Source organism: Paramisgurnus dabryanus, chromosome 17, assembly GCF_030506205.2.
Source record: "Paramisgurnus dabryanus chromosome 17, PD_genome_1.1, whole genome shotgun sequence".
NCBI lineage: Eukaryota > Metazoa > Chordata > Actinopteri > Cypriniformes > Cobitidae > Paramisgurnus > Paramisgurnus dabryanus.
In genome coordinates this window covers 5,561,542-5,579,462 of record NC_133353.1, presented here as the reverse complement: position 1 = coordinate 5,579,462, position 17,921 = coordinate 5,561,542, and the positions used below count along the sequence as shown (strand labels likewise).

The following is a 17,921-nucleotide window of genomic DNA, read 5'->3' as shown; positions in this document are numbered from 1 at the left end:
TGCATGATTATATGATGTCATGGCTTTGCAATCAAAAAATGTCTTTATAATGGAAGTCAATGGGGCAAAAACAGCCATGAACAATAGGCTAAATGAGGGAGAAAAAAATTCAATCTGATGCTGCACAAAAATGAAAAATGCATCAAAGCCAATGTTTTTACTAATCTTTTACTACCCAAGACTGTGAAAAAGATAAATAAAAAAATCCAGTCCACAATCCCTTTTTATATTGAAAATCTGTCATTTTGTGTGTGTTTTTTCCCAAAATCAGTGACATCACTTCATCATCATCATTTATTTATTTGGATGGGAAAATGCATATTAATGAACGTACAATCAAAGTTGACATAAATACGCCGGATTTAGCACAATGCTATTTCCATCCGTAGTCCCCGACATACAAATAAAAACAAACAATTAACATGCATGACAATTAATAAATCTATAACGCTGAAAAAAAGATTAAAAGTACCTAAACAATGTAAAATACTAATAGTAATACTTTTATATAAGGTACGTAAATGTCTGTACATAAACATCCTATACATATTTTTATATAAAAATAAAATTAATCTACCTATCGTTCTGCCTTTGTACTCAATGTTCACATTTTTGATTATTATTCAGCCATCTTTTAAGCTGTTTCTCAAATGATGCAAAAGCAAGGTTATTTTTAATTTCCATTGGCATACTGTTCCGAACCGTGCAGCCTTTAATAGAGAGGACATTTTGCGCAAATGCAGACTTTCTTAAAGATACTTCACAGTCTCTATTGATCTCGAACTCATAATTGAACTTATGAACTTGCCAATTATAGAGTTAAAACATGGAATTTTTCTAAACATTTGGTAGTTTTGATCAGTACTGAGGTTGATTAACAGATTTATGCAAAACAAATTAATTGATTTTACATAAATCAATTTTTACAGCCGTTTAATTTGGTGTCTGTTTTTATCCATGAACAACCTGAAAGTGTTTTTGAAACATTTCAAAGCATTTTCCAAAATATGTGTCAATATAAGATTTGTCACCAAAAATCATTCCACGATTTGCTGAAACACAGAGAAAGTTGTGGCCAAATTAAGCCTAAAAAACCCCCACAATGGCTGAAAACTTCCCCAACAACCCATAAGTGTATTTTTGTTCAAAAATACAGAAATCCATTTCTGCAGTGTAATGTTGTGTTATTACAGCTTCTTTTTAAGTAAGCAAAAAGATATGAGAGGATGTGTTGTATCGTGAATAAGTTAGCAGTACACGAAGTGGTGACATATTTACGATACAGCACTAGCCTTGAGTACTTATTGCTTTTATAAAACGGTTACCACACAATACAAATATTAAAGCAAAAAATATGCATTAAAGCAACTTTCATGAAGTAAAATCACTAAACGCCTTCCTTCCACTGAAAAAAAAAATTGTCCCTGACTGACTGTGAATGTTTCAAATATGTTTATGTTGCTAAGCGTGGTTGATAAGGGTCATGCACAGACTCATTGGGTGCAGCGTTTATTGCTTTGTTTTATCATAATTAACACACTGCTATTGACAAATCATAAAATATCCGTGTCGTAAAAATGCCTTAGCGCATTAGCACCGTGTTAATTGTGCCACACAATAAATCCAATTATTATTTTAAAAGAGGCACTTGTGTACACCAGTGGTGATCAATAATCCATCAAATCATAATTAAATTATCGAGAAGAACTTTATATTTGGGAATATATCCAGATGCACCATTTCAGTCAGATTTACATGCCTTGTAGTGGAGTGATGTTGTTACAGTCCCAGTATGCCAAATCATGTGCTGCATGCTTCACATTGAGTATTCAGCACTGAGAAATGCGGCATGCAAATCATTGTTTTGCAGCATTAGCCGATTTGCATAATTCTTGCAGTGAATCGGATTCTAAAACAACACGGACAACGTGTGCGAATAAACATCCTATTGGCGGCACAATTGATTCTCAGTGAAGTTCCCCTCGAGTGCTGTTTCACAGACATTTTCTCATTTTCAACATCTGTTTATTATAACATTACCTGTATTTGTGCAGTTGACCTTCAGCAGACGTTCGAAGTGGACTCTCTGGAGTACTTGGAGGCTCTGGAGTTTGTCACGGAGCGACTGGAGAACCGGGTCAACTTCTGCAAAGCTCATCTGATGATGATCACATGCTTTGACATCACCTGTCGGCGACGGTAAAGGATTCGCCATGGAGCATTAAGGACAATGGGAAGTCGAAAGGCTCTGGTTGTACGTGGGTGCGCATGGGGGCGAGTCCATCACTCGGAGCGGAAAATTGAAAGAGTTGATATTTTTCTAAAGTGGGTTTTGGGGCGAACCAAAAACGCTGGAAGTTGGAGAGCCAAAAGAAAATATGTTGTCCCACATTACTCGATGAGCACTTTGGTACATTGGCGTCATCGATAATGTGGTGAACAAAAAATACTATGTGTTGAAAAAAGAATGGAAAAGAACAAAAAGGACAACAAGTGCCTTGTGAACACTTCAATATCCTCTGTGGAAAGACGTTTCCATATTTGTGTACAGATGGTGCTAGCATAAACAAACAAACAAAAAAATGCATACAAACAAAAAAGTTCAAAAGAAAATGAAAACTGCTTGTTAAACTAAATGTTTTAAACTCTTCGATTCACTGTCTTGGTAAAACTTGTATTTGTATTGTTACATGCAACATAAACTGTTACGTGTATGTTTTATATTATTTTTTTGTATACTTGGAGACACACTGAGACCACCTAGAGTGTTTGGCTTTCTGTGAAATGGCACGGCATGATTTGTAGAAAAATGATTTTGGCACAGGCTTATGGTTTTTTCACATCCCCTGTGGCTCGGTTGGCATTTATAGCAGTGACGCCTCGGGCGCGGGCCGTGTCACGGTTAAGATACGAGAAGAATCCTCAGTCTGGCAGGACCAACAAGGATCCTTAATATCGATTTAAAAGCAAAAAGCGCCAGCTTTCTACGAATAAAAAAAACACTTTCTAGCCAGAAGTATAAGAACAATCAAAATATACGGTTGGGGGTTCAGCATAGATTTTATTAGCCTTGCTTATGAATATTCATTGCGTGACATTCCCCTGATTCGCTGAAAGGCAGACGTTAGTAAGTTGGCACTAGAAATAGTAAGATTACCGTTTGGAATGCAGCCAAGCAAAACGAAACTCTTAAAAAAATAATGATAATCTCCCAAGATGTGTGAGGAACACAAATAGAAATTTTAGGGGTTTCTTAATTTTTGTAGCATGATTGTTTCCTGTAAGGGCATATGTAAAGATTGAACTGATCTGTACATATGTCTGGACTTGGCCAAACCTTTATGTGGTCTCACTGTGCTTACACTTTGGTAAAACAATCTGTTTATATATATACAGTATGGTGCTTGAGATGGTTTCAACGTTTATGGATGAAGATACAGTATACAGTATAGCCTGTTTCTCGTACTAACTAAAGACTTCATGCGCTTTCTTCATTCACATTTCACCCCTCGTCCCACCCCTGACCATGGCAGAAGCGACGGGGAACACGGAGCGACATTCCCTCCGGCCCGTTGGCATTGTAATGAATGAAGGATGTTATTTATTTTTTACCTCAGGAGGCCTGTATGACAGAGATGCTTATATTCTATAATTTATTTACGCCTGCGAAGCACTATGCATTGAAATTGTACAGTTGCTAAATTCATGCCATATATAAATATATATAAAAAAAATCTATACTTATATTACACTTTTGTTCTTTATATATAAAGGTTACTTTTCGCATTTTTGGTAAATGCACCTATCATGGGAGAAGAGAAACGATGCAACTTCAAAATGCTCCATACATGTTTCATGTTTCATTCGCATTTTTGTGGATTGTTCAAATTGTGTGGTATTTGGTACAATGTAAAAAAGAAAAGTTGTCCTTAATGCGATTTAATGTTCACGGAGATTATGTGTGCTCATCAGGTCAAGTGACATTAAAGGTGAAGATCTACCAAGAGAGGCGTCATCCGATGAAACCTTTTTGTCACATATCGCTTCATGTTTGTATTGAGACATCGGGCATGATTTGTTGTATTATGGGAAAACAGAACCGAATGAAAATTTGATTGACGTACGGACGGATGTAAATAAAAAAAAACATTTTGAAGTGGAATTTTTTTTCTGCACAATTTATATAAAAAAAAACCCTAATTTACAAGTAAACTTTACGTACCTGTGCTTACTTTGAATTCTCTTTAATGCACAAATAGAAATGCAAAAGACTTTCTGATTGTTATACAACTTTAAAAGATTAATTTTGTTTCTGTAAAGGTGTAAACCATTCTGCTGCATGGAACGTCTGCTTTTTGATGGGATTTCTTATAAAAAAAAAAGGTTATGAAATCAATTGCCAGCTGGTCTGTTTTTTATTTTCTTCAATTATGGTTTTAATTAATAGTTATGCCTGCATCTTTATGGCTTTCAGACACAATAGCAATAGATTTTGAATGTCGAATATATATAGACAACTATTTTAATATTGCAAGTGTGAACGTTTGCCCTAGATGTCATACTGTACAGCTGATAATACAGTTTCCCTTTTTATCTCACAATATCTGAGGTTAAAAGTCCCTCTGTCATAATAAAAGCCTTATTAGTAGGAAATTTTTTTTTACCATTTTCTCCAGCCATATTTACTTTAAAATTAAAATGCAATGAAAAGAAACTTTATGAAAAAGTCCCTTGAAGCCTGGTGTCAAGAACCATTAAGATTGTTTTGCATTTGACCACAAAACCAGTCATAAGTGTCAATTTTCTAAAATTGAGATTTATGCATCACATGAAAGCTGAATAAATAAGTTCTCTTTTAAAGTATGGTTTGTTATGATATGACAGTATTTGACCAAAAATACATCTATTAGAAAATCTGAGGGAGCAAAAAAAAAGTTGTCCAAATGAGGTCCTTAGCAACACATATTACTAATGATAAATAAATGGTTTATATATTTACGGTAGGAAATGTGTGAAATTAGCCTGAAATTAAGCTTTGTTTTTTGCACAGGCTACTAAAGGGTTAATGGTGCCACATGGTGATCAACAGTAAAAATGACAAATTTTACCCTTTTGTAAAAAGAAAAACCACCAACAATCAAGAATGCATAATAAAAATGGTTCATGGCTCTGCAATCAAAAAATGTGGTTATAATGGAAGTCAATGGGGCAAAAACAGCCACGAACAATAAATGAGGGAGAAAAAAATTTAATCTGATGCTGCACAAAAACAAAAAATGCATCAAAGCCAATGTTTTTAACAATCTTTGACAAGCCCAAGAAAAATCCAGTCTACAATCACTTTTTGTATTCAAATTAGTGCTGGGCAAAGATTAATTGCGATTAATCGCATACAAAATACATTTTTGCATAATATATGTGAGTGTGCTGTGTGTAATTATTATGTAAGGAATAATTAACGATGGGCCATTGAATTATAAGAAAATAATGCACACCCAAATTGGAAATGCGGCACGACGCGAAGCGGAGTTACACCGCGGGTGAGCATTATTTTCAAATAATTCAAAGGACCAGAGTAAATTATTTCTCTTATACCAGGGTTACCACAAACATTGCTCTGGTGCCTATTTTTAAGACATTTAACAAGTTAGGTGTGCGGTTATCAAAAAATAATATAAAAAATAATGCATACCCACGAAATACAGCATTCAACAGACCCGTGGTATAAGTATATTTAACCACACACACATACCTATATTCTTTCAGACATTTTTATTTAAATATTATTTTTTTAAAGGGACACCATGAAACTTTTTGGCCACTAGGGGGTGCTAGACACGTATTTTTCACTTCTAGCGCCCCTAGAGCCCACAAGCGCCGCAGCACTGTCGCAAAGGAAAGGAACTGGCCAACCTTAAAACTAAACTAAAAACTAAACATTTAAAATGCTAAACGATCAGCATTTTGAGACAACAGGGAGAAACGCAGTCATGTTACAACTTTCTGATGAGGAACTCGTCGTGGCAGAAGCCATTTCTCAATCTGAAGGTTGCAGCCTCCGGATGTCGTATTTCTAAGCTGTATACGTCATCAAGACTGTCTTATTTCACAATATTAACAATTACAAAGTTGACTATTATACATAGTTAATCGTAAATTGTTGCAGTATGCTTATGACTTGCGAATGTAATGCTCAGTTTACCTTAATAACCCAGGCTTGATGACGTGTGCAGCCTGCATATTTGACCTCCGGAGGCTGCAGCCTTCCAATTCAGAAACGACCAGACGTATTTCCTTGCCTTTTTCCAAACAAATATTGTTGCATCCTCTCTCTCTCCCTCGCCACCAGGATTTTCCGCAATGGCGCTCGTTATTCCTCTTTTTTGTGTGAAAATCGCTCCAAATCCAAGTAAACCCATGCGTTTAGGTCTGCCGCTTTGTAATACGTCACGCGAGTGACAGCGGAACGCAGCAAATGAGGAAGAGAGAAGAGAGAAACGCTCGGATCTGATTGGTGAATGAGTAGGGTTTGGTTTTACACTGTGAGCAAGTTTGACTGCTGTAGCATCTTGGATTGTAATGTAAATACCATAGACACAGTAAAAGAATGGTAAATACGTGAACACAGCATCTGAATACAGGGAACTATATGCAATATAATCGCCGTAATTTATAAAGAACATCGCATTTATGTATGAATCAACAGTTTATATAAAAATTGCCTTAAAGGGGAATCGAACCCGGGTCGCCCGTGTCATAGGTCCGTGACACTAAAGACTGTGCCACAGAGTCACATAATAGAAACTGCTCTCTACACTCCTTAAGTAGCCTCCAGCAAAATTCACGTTAAAAACAAATTGTGTGGAGGAAGTGACGTATGCCGTAAAGCAGTCGAATTTTGTAGTTTTTTTTTGTGCTCTGGTTACTACCAGAAACCCTAAGTTTTAAAATACGAGTAAAAGTGATACAGACCCTGTCAGGCTATGGTAGACATGTCATTCAACCTATTTAAAGTCGATGTACTATCACAAGGGTCTTGAAAATTTATTATGAAGGTTGAAAAATTACATGGTGTCACTTTAAATTTATAAAATAAATATAGAATATATAAATATATATAAATATATATATATATATATATATATATATATATATATATATATATATAAATATATAAATATATACATTTATATGTAAATGTGTCTTGTGTGTATTTATATATACATAATAATTACACACAGCACACACTTATATATTATGCAAAAAAATCACTTTTATTTTCTATGCGATTAATTGCGATTAATCTTTGCCCAGCACTATTAAAAATATAAAAAATAAACATCACTTATGAACTTGGCAATCGAAGAGTTAAAATCATGGAGTTTTTGTAAAGATTTGGAAGTTTTGATCAGTACTGAGGTTGATTAACAGATTTATGCAAACAAATAAAAAATAAAAATTCATCTGATACATTTTTACAGCAGTTTAATTTAGTAAATGTTTTCATCCACGAACAACACGAAAGGTAAATTTGAACAATGCACAAGGGTTAAGAGTAAAACACGGATAAGAGGGCAGAATCATGACAGAACCCAGACATGTCTTAGCCGTTTGTGACATTTTCCCATAATCATATAAAGAGATTTACATGAAGTGGTTCTTAACGTTATTCCTGGAGGCCCACTGCCCTGCATGTTTTGTATGTCTCTTTTATCTGGCAGACTCAGTTCAGTTCATTGAGATCTCTTCTAACGAGCTGATGATTTGAATCAGGTGTGTTAAATAAGGGAGACATACAAAATGTGCAGGGCAGTGGGCCTCGAGGAATAACGGTAAGAACCACTGTGATAAACGATTTCATTGGCTCAACAAAGAAGTCAGAGCTTTGGATTTGTTAAAGCCCACAGACAACTGCTGACATCTCATCTCTCTAGCACAACTTCCTCTATTTCCTCTTAAGCTCATTCTGTCTAACTGAATGAGGCTTTTTCTGATGCTATCTCAAACTCGGAGAAGAGGATCTCGAAAAGCTGTTTGCTTTAGTGGACACAGAGTTATGAGATGTGTAATCCCTGCCTTACTGTATCCCAAAACTCATGAGAGTTAAATAGATTTAGCAAAAACAACCCGATTGAAACATGTCCGGAGAAACAGGAGTAAAAGTGTCATCTGTGCTGAAGGCACGATGCAATATTGTTGCTATATCACTACTCAATATTTTCCATGCTAAGGATGGGCTTCAATGTTTTTAAGTACTTCATTTTTTTTTAATTGTGAGTACTTACTCCATAAATTAATGTATGTGAAATCAGCTGTAAACCAACATTTATTTTGAAATGAACTTATTTAAACAGGGGTTTTCAAACTGGGGTCCGGGGACCCCGAGGAGGTTCTAAGGGGTCCCCAGAAAATTTCAGAGAATAAAAGACAATGAAAAATTGGCTACTGTGTAGCCAATTATTTGGAAAAAAAATGCTGTTTTGTAATATCAAAGTTTGTTTTTCGAAAAGAGTTGCCACCATTAGCATACTGACTGTACACAAGACTCCAGAGATCTTAAAGGGTTAAACAGCTGCAGCATTTATTTTACTTGAAACATGAAATGCATTTCATAGTAAGTATGCTATGCTGTCCGAAAAAAATGTCAAAATATGTACCCCAGCTGTCGCTGGAGCAGTACCCTTTCAAAGTACAGCTTTCCACCCATAAAGAGTTCATAATATAAGTGCCTCATATATTGGTACCAAATGTATGCATATCTGTACCTAAGTTTAAAGTTCAGACCTTTTATGGGGTACTGCACCCGTGATGGCTGGGGTATATATTTTGACCATTTTTTTCTGACAGTGTACCACAAATCAAGCACTGGTCCAGCGTATAAATGAACAGAAATGCATTTATAAAACCAAAGCAAATGGCTCTGTTATGATGAGAAACTGAAGAGAAGCACTGATGTGTGTTTTTATGAGGCATAACACACAGTTATTACTGAAAAGGTTGATGGTGTTCTTATTAAATCTAAATCAAAATGAAATGGATATACAAGTGATGTGGCTTTAAGGGTCATTAGACAAATGTGTAATAAACCTTTTTGAAAAGCTATATCCTAAGAGTCATTTGGTTGAATGGCCCATTTCTGAGCTTTTTACGTTCTTGCAAACAGTACGTCTTTTATTTATTATCTGTTTTGCCTGTATCTTTCATCCGGGTGTTGTTTTTTACAGATTATTAATGATCTGGCATAAATTTTTTAAGAAACATAACAGCTGCTGGTTAAACATTACATTTCTTAATGATGTCGCATTCAATCTGTTCAATACATTTTTTAAGAAATGCATCTCTTTGTGAGATTGAGGTTGATGTTTATGGATCCATACACTGTTAGAAAAAATTGTCAAAATATGTACCCCAGCTGTTGGTGGGGCAGTTCTCTTTAAAAAGGTCTTAATATGTATCATACTGTATAGTATGTGGTACAGATATGTATACATTGGGACCAAAACGTACCTTTTTAGGTACTAATAAGCTCTCTTTAGGTGCAAAGTTGTACCTTTCAAAAGGGTACAAGCCCAGTGACAGCTGGGGTACATATTTTGACCATTTTTTCTGACAGTGTACAGCCAGACCATTAACATTTATTTAAAAAAATAAAACTCAAACTGTTTTATAGACTACGTCAAGTGATGAATATGAACATCTGTTCTGGTGCCACTGTTATTACTGCAATACATAAAAAATGCAACAAACCTGTTTTTTTTGACAGTGTCCCTCTTGCATGCTAAGAAAATGTGAAAAAAAATCTTCTCTTTTTTTAATTTAAACCAGCTGGTAGGATACACAGTGGCACAAAAGCAGCTGGCAGACACAACCACCCAGAAAAACTTCATTTACAGGCAAATTTAGCAGACTGTTGGTGATTGACAGCTAGATCTGGAGCTGTGGTGTGATGTCTGTGATCGGTCTCTGTGATGAATGATGATGATGAGGACACAGGGATATGTCATCTAGACTCGACCCAGTTCAGCCTGACACTCCCCCAGCTTCCTTGTTACCTCATTGGTCAGGGCATGCTCCGCCCCATGGGTCACCTTCATGATGTCATAGGCCTGAGGATGGAGGAGGGTTCTAGTTAAATGCTGTTTTTCATCGACTAGTTATAAAAAATGGCGTTTTTAGTTTTATTAGCTGTATCGAGTTTAAAAAAGGATAAACCAAACTGACCTCCTCGTTGGTTCTAGATAAATACTGCCGAGCACCCACGGAAAAAATGCCAGATATGCTTTAATACATTTTGATAAAAAACACTTGAAATTAGAGAGCCTCTCTGATTGGTGGATCTCGCAAGTTGTAATATCAACAATACTTTGATATAAAAGCTGAATATGGGGTGCTTTACATTTCATGTCTAAAATCACCGCTTTCCTCCTTTCCAAAGGGCTTGGGCGCTCCCATAGCGTCTGCTATTGCTAATGCTGGGTACACACCAAAAGATTTTTTACATCTTATTAGAATTTCAAAATGTTAGAGACCACAAACATGAGGATTAAAAAAATCTTAGATTTAACAGTTTGCTCCTACAGTGTGTGGTGTGCCATAATGTGTCAAAGACAGCAAACCACACACAAACAGATTTTCGACTGTGAACACAGGAAATCTCGCAAAGTCTCGCGAGACTTCAGAATAAGCATGGCGGACGATATGCATTTCAATGATAGTGTTTGGAATGATTTTCACAGAAAATTCAAGGGGATAAAAAGAAAAGGGTTTGGGTGAAGTCATGGAGACAGCGGGAACATGGTCTGTACAAGTTCACTTTGCATCAGCTTCACTTTGTGCTTCCATCATCTCCCTTTCTGATTGGATATTGTTTCGTTTCACGTAATAATCTCAAGAGGATGCACGCGTTTGTCCTATCAGGATTTTTTCATTGTAAATATTCAACATGTTTAATATTTACGATTCGCAATCGGGGCGGCTCCGACGTTCTTCCGATCGGGTTTGGACATTCACACACCTCACACCATAGGAAAATCTCATAAGAAAATCTGTAGAACCTTCAAGGTAATCGTAAGGGGAGAAATCGGCCCAAAATCAGCCCGATTATCTTTGGTGTGTACCCATAAGCATAAGTGATGCATGACGTTGTGGCGAGTACCCACCAGCGAAAAAAAAATCGAGCCCTATACAAACACAAACTATAGTGTACTTATTTAACAGTCAAGAAGAACTTCATGTACTATAATCGTATGTGATTTCAGAAAAAAGGTTTATGATAACACACCAGTGTGAAGTTCCTCTGAGCCTCCTCCACCCTGCCCAGGTAATGCTGCAGCTTTCCCACTCGCAGGAGCTCCACAGCTTTGGATGGATGAGGATCAGTGTAGTAGATCCTGTGGGAGGACAGAGACGACATGGGAGGATGATTTTCAGCATTGCCAAAACAAACAGGAACGATGGCATATTAAAAAAGAGTGATCGGAGACTAAACTATAGCAATGTAGGAAAAACGGTTCTTTATGTAAAAACAATGTGCTCAGTGGCAAAACACTGCATACGCATCGTAAAAGGTATAAGTCATAATGATAAAATGTATAGCTTGTAATGCACTGAAAGTCACTTTGAATAAAAGTGTCTGCCAAATGTACATGCGTAATAATATATTTGTCTCCAGAATGCAAAGTTACCATGTGCTATTCGTGTTGAGCGGATGTTATCTGAAAATCCAGCGACTGGCCATTCAGATTCAAAAATACCAACAAAATAAGTAAATAAGTAAATATTAGGGAAGGTAACTGTAATGATTACCAATTACACAACTAGAGTACTGAAATGTAGGGGTGCGCAGGGCAAAAACCAAGGCGGGGTTAGTTGTAACACGGACTGTTTTCATTGTTGCACAGGGTTGAGTGATTTGTATTTTCCGTATTATTTTCATGCTGCCAAAAGGCGATCTCCCGCAAATGTATGGAAATGTATAATGCTTTTCCAGAGAGTTATTGATGAACGAGTGTTTTGGTGGCATGCAAGTACATTTTTTCACCATATGTTTTTTCGGTTTCTAAGTTGGGTGTGTAAGATACCAAATCCAATGCTATGTCATATTAATCAGTGTCTTGTTTGAAATACAGTCTTGTTCAAAATAATAGCAGTACAATGTGACTAACCAGAATAATCAAGGTTTTTAGTATATTTTTTATTGCTACGTGGCAAACAAGTTACCAGTAGGTTCAGTAGATTCTCAGAAAACAAACAAGACCCAGCATTCATGATATGCATGCTCTTAAGGCTGTGCAATTGGGCAATTAGTTGAAAGGGGTGTGTTCAAAAAAATAGCAGTGTCTACCTTTGACTGTACAAACTCAAAACTATTTTGTACAAACATTTTTTTTTCTGGGATTTAGCAATCCTGTGAATCACTAAACTAATATTTAGTTGTATGACCACAGTTTTTTAAACTGCTTGACATCTGTGTGGCATGGAGTCAACCAACTTGTGGCACCTCTCAGCTGTTATTCCACTCCATGATTCTTTAACAACATTCCAGAATTCATTCACATTTCTTGGTTTTGCTTCAGAAACAGCATTTTTGATATCACCCCACAAGTTCTCAATTGGATTAAGGTCTGGAGATTGGGCTGGCCACTCCATAACATTAATTTTGTTGGTTTGGAACCAAGACTTTGCCCGTTTACTAGTGTGTTTTGGGTCATTGTCTTGTTGAAACAACCATTTCAAGGGCATGTCCTCTTCAGCATAGGGCAACATGACCTCTTCAAGTATTTTAACATATGCAAACTGATCCATGATCCCTGGTATGCGATAAATAGGCCCAACACCATAGTAGGAGAAACATGCCCATATCATGATGCTTGCACCTCCATGCTTCACTGTCTTCACTGTGTACTGTGGCTTGAATTCAGAGTTTGGGGCTCGTCTCACAAACTGCCTGTGGCCCTTGGACCCAAAAAGAACAATTTTACTCTCATCAGTCCACAAAATGTTCCTCCATTTCTCTTTAGGCCAGTTGATGTGTTCTTTGGCAAATTGTAACCTCTTCTGCACATGCCTTTTTTTTAACAGAGGGACTTTGCGGGGGATTCTTGAAAATAGATTAGCTTCACACAGACGTCTTCTAACTGTCACAGTACTTACAGGTAACTCCAGACTGTCTTTGATCATCCTGGAGGTGATCATTGGCTGAGCCTTTGCCATTCTGGTTATTCTTCTATCCATTTTGATGGTTGTCTTCCGTTTTCTTCCACGCCTCTCTGGTTTTGCTCTCCATTTTAAGGCATTGGAGATCATTTTAGCTGAACAGCCTATCATTTTTTGCACCTCTTTATAGGTTTTCCCCTCTCCAATCAACTATTTAATCAAAGTACGCGGTTCTTCTGAACAATGTCTTGAACGACCCATTTTCCTCAGCTTTCAAATGCATGTTCAACAAGTGTTGGCTTCATCCTTAAATAGGGGCCACCTGATTCACACCTGTTTCTTCACAAAATTAATGACCTCAGTGATTGAATGCCACACTGCTATTTTTTTGAACACACCCCTTTCAACTAATTCAACTAATTGCCAAATTGCACAGCCTTAAGAGCATGCATATCATGAATGCTGGGTCTCATTTGTTTTCTGAGAATCTACTGAACCTACTGGTAACTTGTTTGCCACGTAGCAATAAAAAATAAACTAAAAACCTTGATTATTCTGGTTAGTCACATTGTACTGCTATTATTTTGAACAAGACTGTATGTCTTGGCTTGAATATATTTTGACCCAGCGGGGTTCATTTTAACGCTGTGTTACAACTAACCCCTCAGCACTTATGATATGAAAACAGCTAAGGTTAGAGTAATTATTGCTGTTATAAATAGGCTACACACGAATGATTGCTGGCTGTCAACAAAATAAATGTGCCTGTCTTATCAAAATTGTGTGTCAAAATTAATTTGTGTTCATATCTTTAAAATTGATTGAATAAAGTCATGTCAAAGATAAAAATCATAATAAAATGAATGGCTAAAAATAGACTTTGATTTTCATTATCTCAGAATTTGATTTTAGTATGGTTATCACAGACTGGGTCACATATAAAAATGTTTTTCTTTTTGTCATAATCATACTGCTTTTTCTCACATATTTAGACATTTGTATCCATTTATAATTGAACTATTGTTAGAAAAGGGCTGAATTAATAAACACAGTGTGGATACCTGTCTATTATAGACAGATATATAAACAATATCCACTTCAAGTGTATAGAGAAAATAGTATTGAAATATTTGCCTGCAATCTTAATTTTTAGCAAGTGTTACAACTAACCCCCTGCCTGTTACAATTAACCCCACCTATGGGGTAAGTTGTAACGTTTGCACTTCTATCTCGTTTGGTGTAATTGTCCAAGAATGGTACGTAATAGAAAGAAACTTCAAATGTTCATTTGTAGCAGAGATGTGCGTGTTGCTTATGTAAAAATATAATTAATCAAATTCAAAATTTTATATTTGAATAATTGAGCGTTAGGTTGTGCTCTGCTCTCCCCTACTATATATTAATTTCTGCAAACAATTAGTATACACCACACTTCCCTTTCCAGGGATTATTTAACAAGAAATACATCAAAGATTTGTTTTACCAGACACAAAAGCAATCTGATCACTTAAATAGATCTCACCTCTCTTGTCTCAGTATACAAAGCAACACTTCCTTTAATAACATTTGTTTATTTATGGTATTTGAGTAGATCAGATTAATAGTTAAATGCTGGCAGAAAATGTGCAAACATCAGCACGGCCGTGAGGGTGATATTCCCTGTCAGCAGTGCTTGAAAGAAAAGCCTTTACTCCACAATTCCCATTCATACGCAGTGAGCCGAGGGCAGAAGTCCGGACTCATGGGTGTGAATGCTGAGATGAGCAAACAATACAGAGTTTCATTGTGTACCAATGTAAAACCACAACATAACCACAGAGCCCTCTTGTGCAAGAAACTGCATGGGAGAATAATGATATACATATTTATTTTAAAATATATTCAGCTGTTTCTGTAGCGTACATGCATGGTAGTGCATACATGCAAGGTTTGAATCCCAACATGCATACTGATCAAATGCAACATGCATCCAAATGCATAATAAATGTAAATATTTTATGGAGGTACACATAAAATACCTTACTTCTGTAGTGTGACATTTATTTGTTTTTTTAATATATATAAAATGCACAGATGAGTTATTTAAAATAGGTAAATACTGTTTATTTTGATGTTAAATTGAATTTAAAGACGTAAGAACGAAACACTAGTTGGTTTGTGTTCCAAGCTTTGCAGGTTCCATCTTTATGGCATTGATGGAGTTTCACTTGAAGGTCAAATCCCTGGCAGTAAAAGTAATGATGAAGACCAGCGCTCAGATCATAGACCATTTGGTTCTTCACGTTCTTAAACTCTCGGGGTTTTTTTACTATAAAGATGCTCAGTCACTGTCTGCCCGCAGTGTTGTAAAACAGTCCTCTATAGAGACTTCTGATATTATTCATCACACACTGCTGAACTGTGTTGTATTGTCAAGGTCATCCAATAACAGAGATTGATGCTTTAAGATCCTCAGTTTTTTTTAAAGACTCATGTGATTTTGCTAGCTGTAAAACTGTCTACAGGTACACTCTCAGAAATAAAGGTACAAAACTGTACCTTTTCTGTCACTGGGGCTGTACCCTTTCAAAAAGTTCAGCTTTGCACCTAAGAATTTCATTTTAGTACCTCAGTAGTACATTCTGGGACCAAAGAGAGCTTATTAGTACCTCAAAAATACATATTAGTATCTCAAAGGTACAAATTGGTACTAAATGTTTACATATCTGTACCTAATGGTCCATACAATTACCTTTTTAAAGGGTGCTGCCCCACTGACAGCTAGGGTACATATTTGGACTTTTTTCTAACAATGTAGGTCCTTAGGGTACGGTAATCTACCAACATTTTTATTCTTTTTTGTATTCCTGTAAAGGTACCAAACAGAAACTTAGGGTACAGCCCCAGTGACAGAAAAGGTACGGTTTTGTACCTTTATTTTTTGACAGTGTACCACGCTCTTTAAACGTTACCACAAACAAATGAGGATTCAGATTTCATAGGGAGGAATGCTGAGGGGTTTTGATGAATGCCAATATTTATACACTTTATTGACAGAAAAACAGCAGGAAGGTGGACTAAACTAAAATGTGATGAGATTTACAATAATGCCAGCCGTGCTGTTTTAAATGGTTAATGTATGTCCAATGACAAAAATAACAAATACAGGCTAAATTTATATGAAAGACAAGATGGCCCTATACTACATTAATTTAAAGCTCATTTATTCATCATTCAGATGATGTATGAATCTTAATAAAAAATTACCCTAATAATAATATTAATGTCTTGCGCCCCATTCAGACCGCCAGAGACCAGCAGGCGGTCTGCGACGCAATCTTATTGATTTCTAATGGAACCTTGTCAACTTCCAGCGACACGAGCGAAAGTGACCGTTGGCGACCGTATGGATGTTTCCAGCGACGCGAGAAAGTTAAGAAAAGTTTAATTTTATGCAAATGATGAGCGATTTTCGGGAGCGACTACCAATGGGAGCGAAGTAGTGGAGTTTACGTCATCCTTCTCTCGCCAGTTGTTCATTTGTTTAGGACAACCAGATTTAGAAACGCATCATTGAAAGAGACAGGTGACACACAGCGATACAGTTGCTGAATGAGGCTTTTCCAGCACTAAATACAGACATAAAATTACTCTGACAAGCCTTAAAAAATATAAGCATGAAAAAATACAGTTTTTTAATTAAACTTTTCAAAATTCTTCTGTAATAAAACAGCCATTGATTCTTTCATATTAAGGCATTTAGCAGACGCTTTTATCCAAAGCAATTTACGTACAAAAGCGTAGAAAAACAGCCCCGGAATATATTCCTGGGAATATATAGGAATTCCTGGAATATAGGAATTCAATTAAATGTTTACTTTTATTTTATATTACTCTAAATTAATCCAAATTAATAACGAATGCTTTATTCATGCATTTGCATAAATCTTATTATACATATGCTGGAATATATTAAACAATAATGATTGATAAATTAAAAAGAAATGATCTGAAATGAGTTTTGAGAATAAACACGACACTAGAAAAATGCCATATTTGTATTGTATAAAATATGGACATGTTCTTGGTTCATTTATATTTATTTACTTATTTATTCTTAATGTCATTTCAGCATCTATGGTTATATTCATGGCGAGAACCAGTTAATCCACACAAGTTGATTTATACATCTTGATTCATTTAACCCTAATAAGTCCCTTGGGGTCAATCTTACCCCAAGCCACTTTTCTTTAGTTAAAAAACATAGTTCCCTTCATCTCAGTGGAATAAGATTTTGTGACTTCAGACTATCTGTCATATCCATATAAAAAAACTGGTCTTGATTCGGTCAATCTAAAGAGGTGTACATTTTTTTACTTAAATAGATCCTTGGGGTAAAAATTAATGAAAAATGAATGGGAAATGCAAAAAATAATTTTCATTTTTCTTTATATTTGTCAAACAAAATCAACGCATCCGGACTAAATTTGAAAAGTTAAACACAGAAAAGTAGGCTGGTACTAGAACACAAAAACAATATAGAAAAGATGTGCTTAATCACGCGCACACACACACACACACACACACACACACACACACACACACACACACACACACACACACACACACACACACACACACACACACACAGACACAGACACACACACAGACACACAGACACACAGACACACAGACACACACACACACACACACACACACACACACACACACACACACACGCACACACACCAAACACACACTCACACACACACTTAAATTTAGTTAAA

At 36.2% G+C, this 17,921-nt stretch overlaps 2 protein-coding genes across 3 annotated transcripts in view; one reads left to right on the top strand and one right to left on the bottom strand.

Annotated features, from left to right (window-relative positions):
* kif26ba (kinesin family member 26Ba) overlaps nt 1-4,813 on the top strand; it is a 122,635-nt gene extending 117,822 nt beyond the window's left edge. For both annotated transcript variants that reach the window (XM_065253599.2, XM_065253594.2), the window contains exon 15: nt 2,055-4,813. In XM_065253599.2, coding sequence (XP_065109671.1) covers nt 2,055-2,203 — 149 coding nt within the window. In that variant the 3' untranslated portion in view covers nt 2,204-4,813. The remainder of the gene's footprint in view (nt 1-2,054) is intronic.
* A 3,643-nt stretch (nt 4,814-8,456) lies between these two features.
* The window catches only part of smyd3 (SET and MYND domain containing 3), a 170,388-nt gene continuing 160,923 nt past the window's right edge, over nt 8,457-17,921 (bottom strand). The window contains exons 11-12 of the mRNA XM_065253580.2: nt 11,282-11,390; nt 8,457-10,106 (exon numbers count right to left, since the gene is read on the bottom strand). Coding sequence (XP_065109652.1) covers nt 10,005-10,106; nt 11,282-11,390 — 211 coding nt within the window. The 3' untranslated portion in view covers nt 8,457-10,004. The remainder of the gene's footprint in view (nt 10,107-11,281; nt 11,391-17,921) is intronic.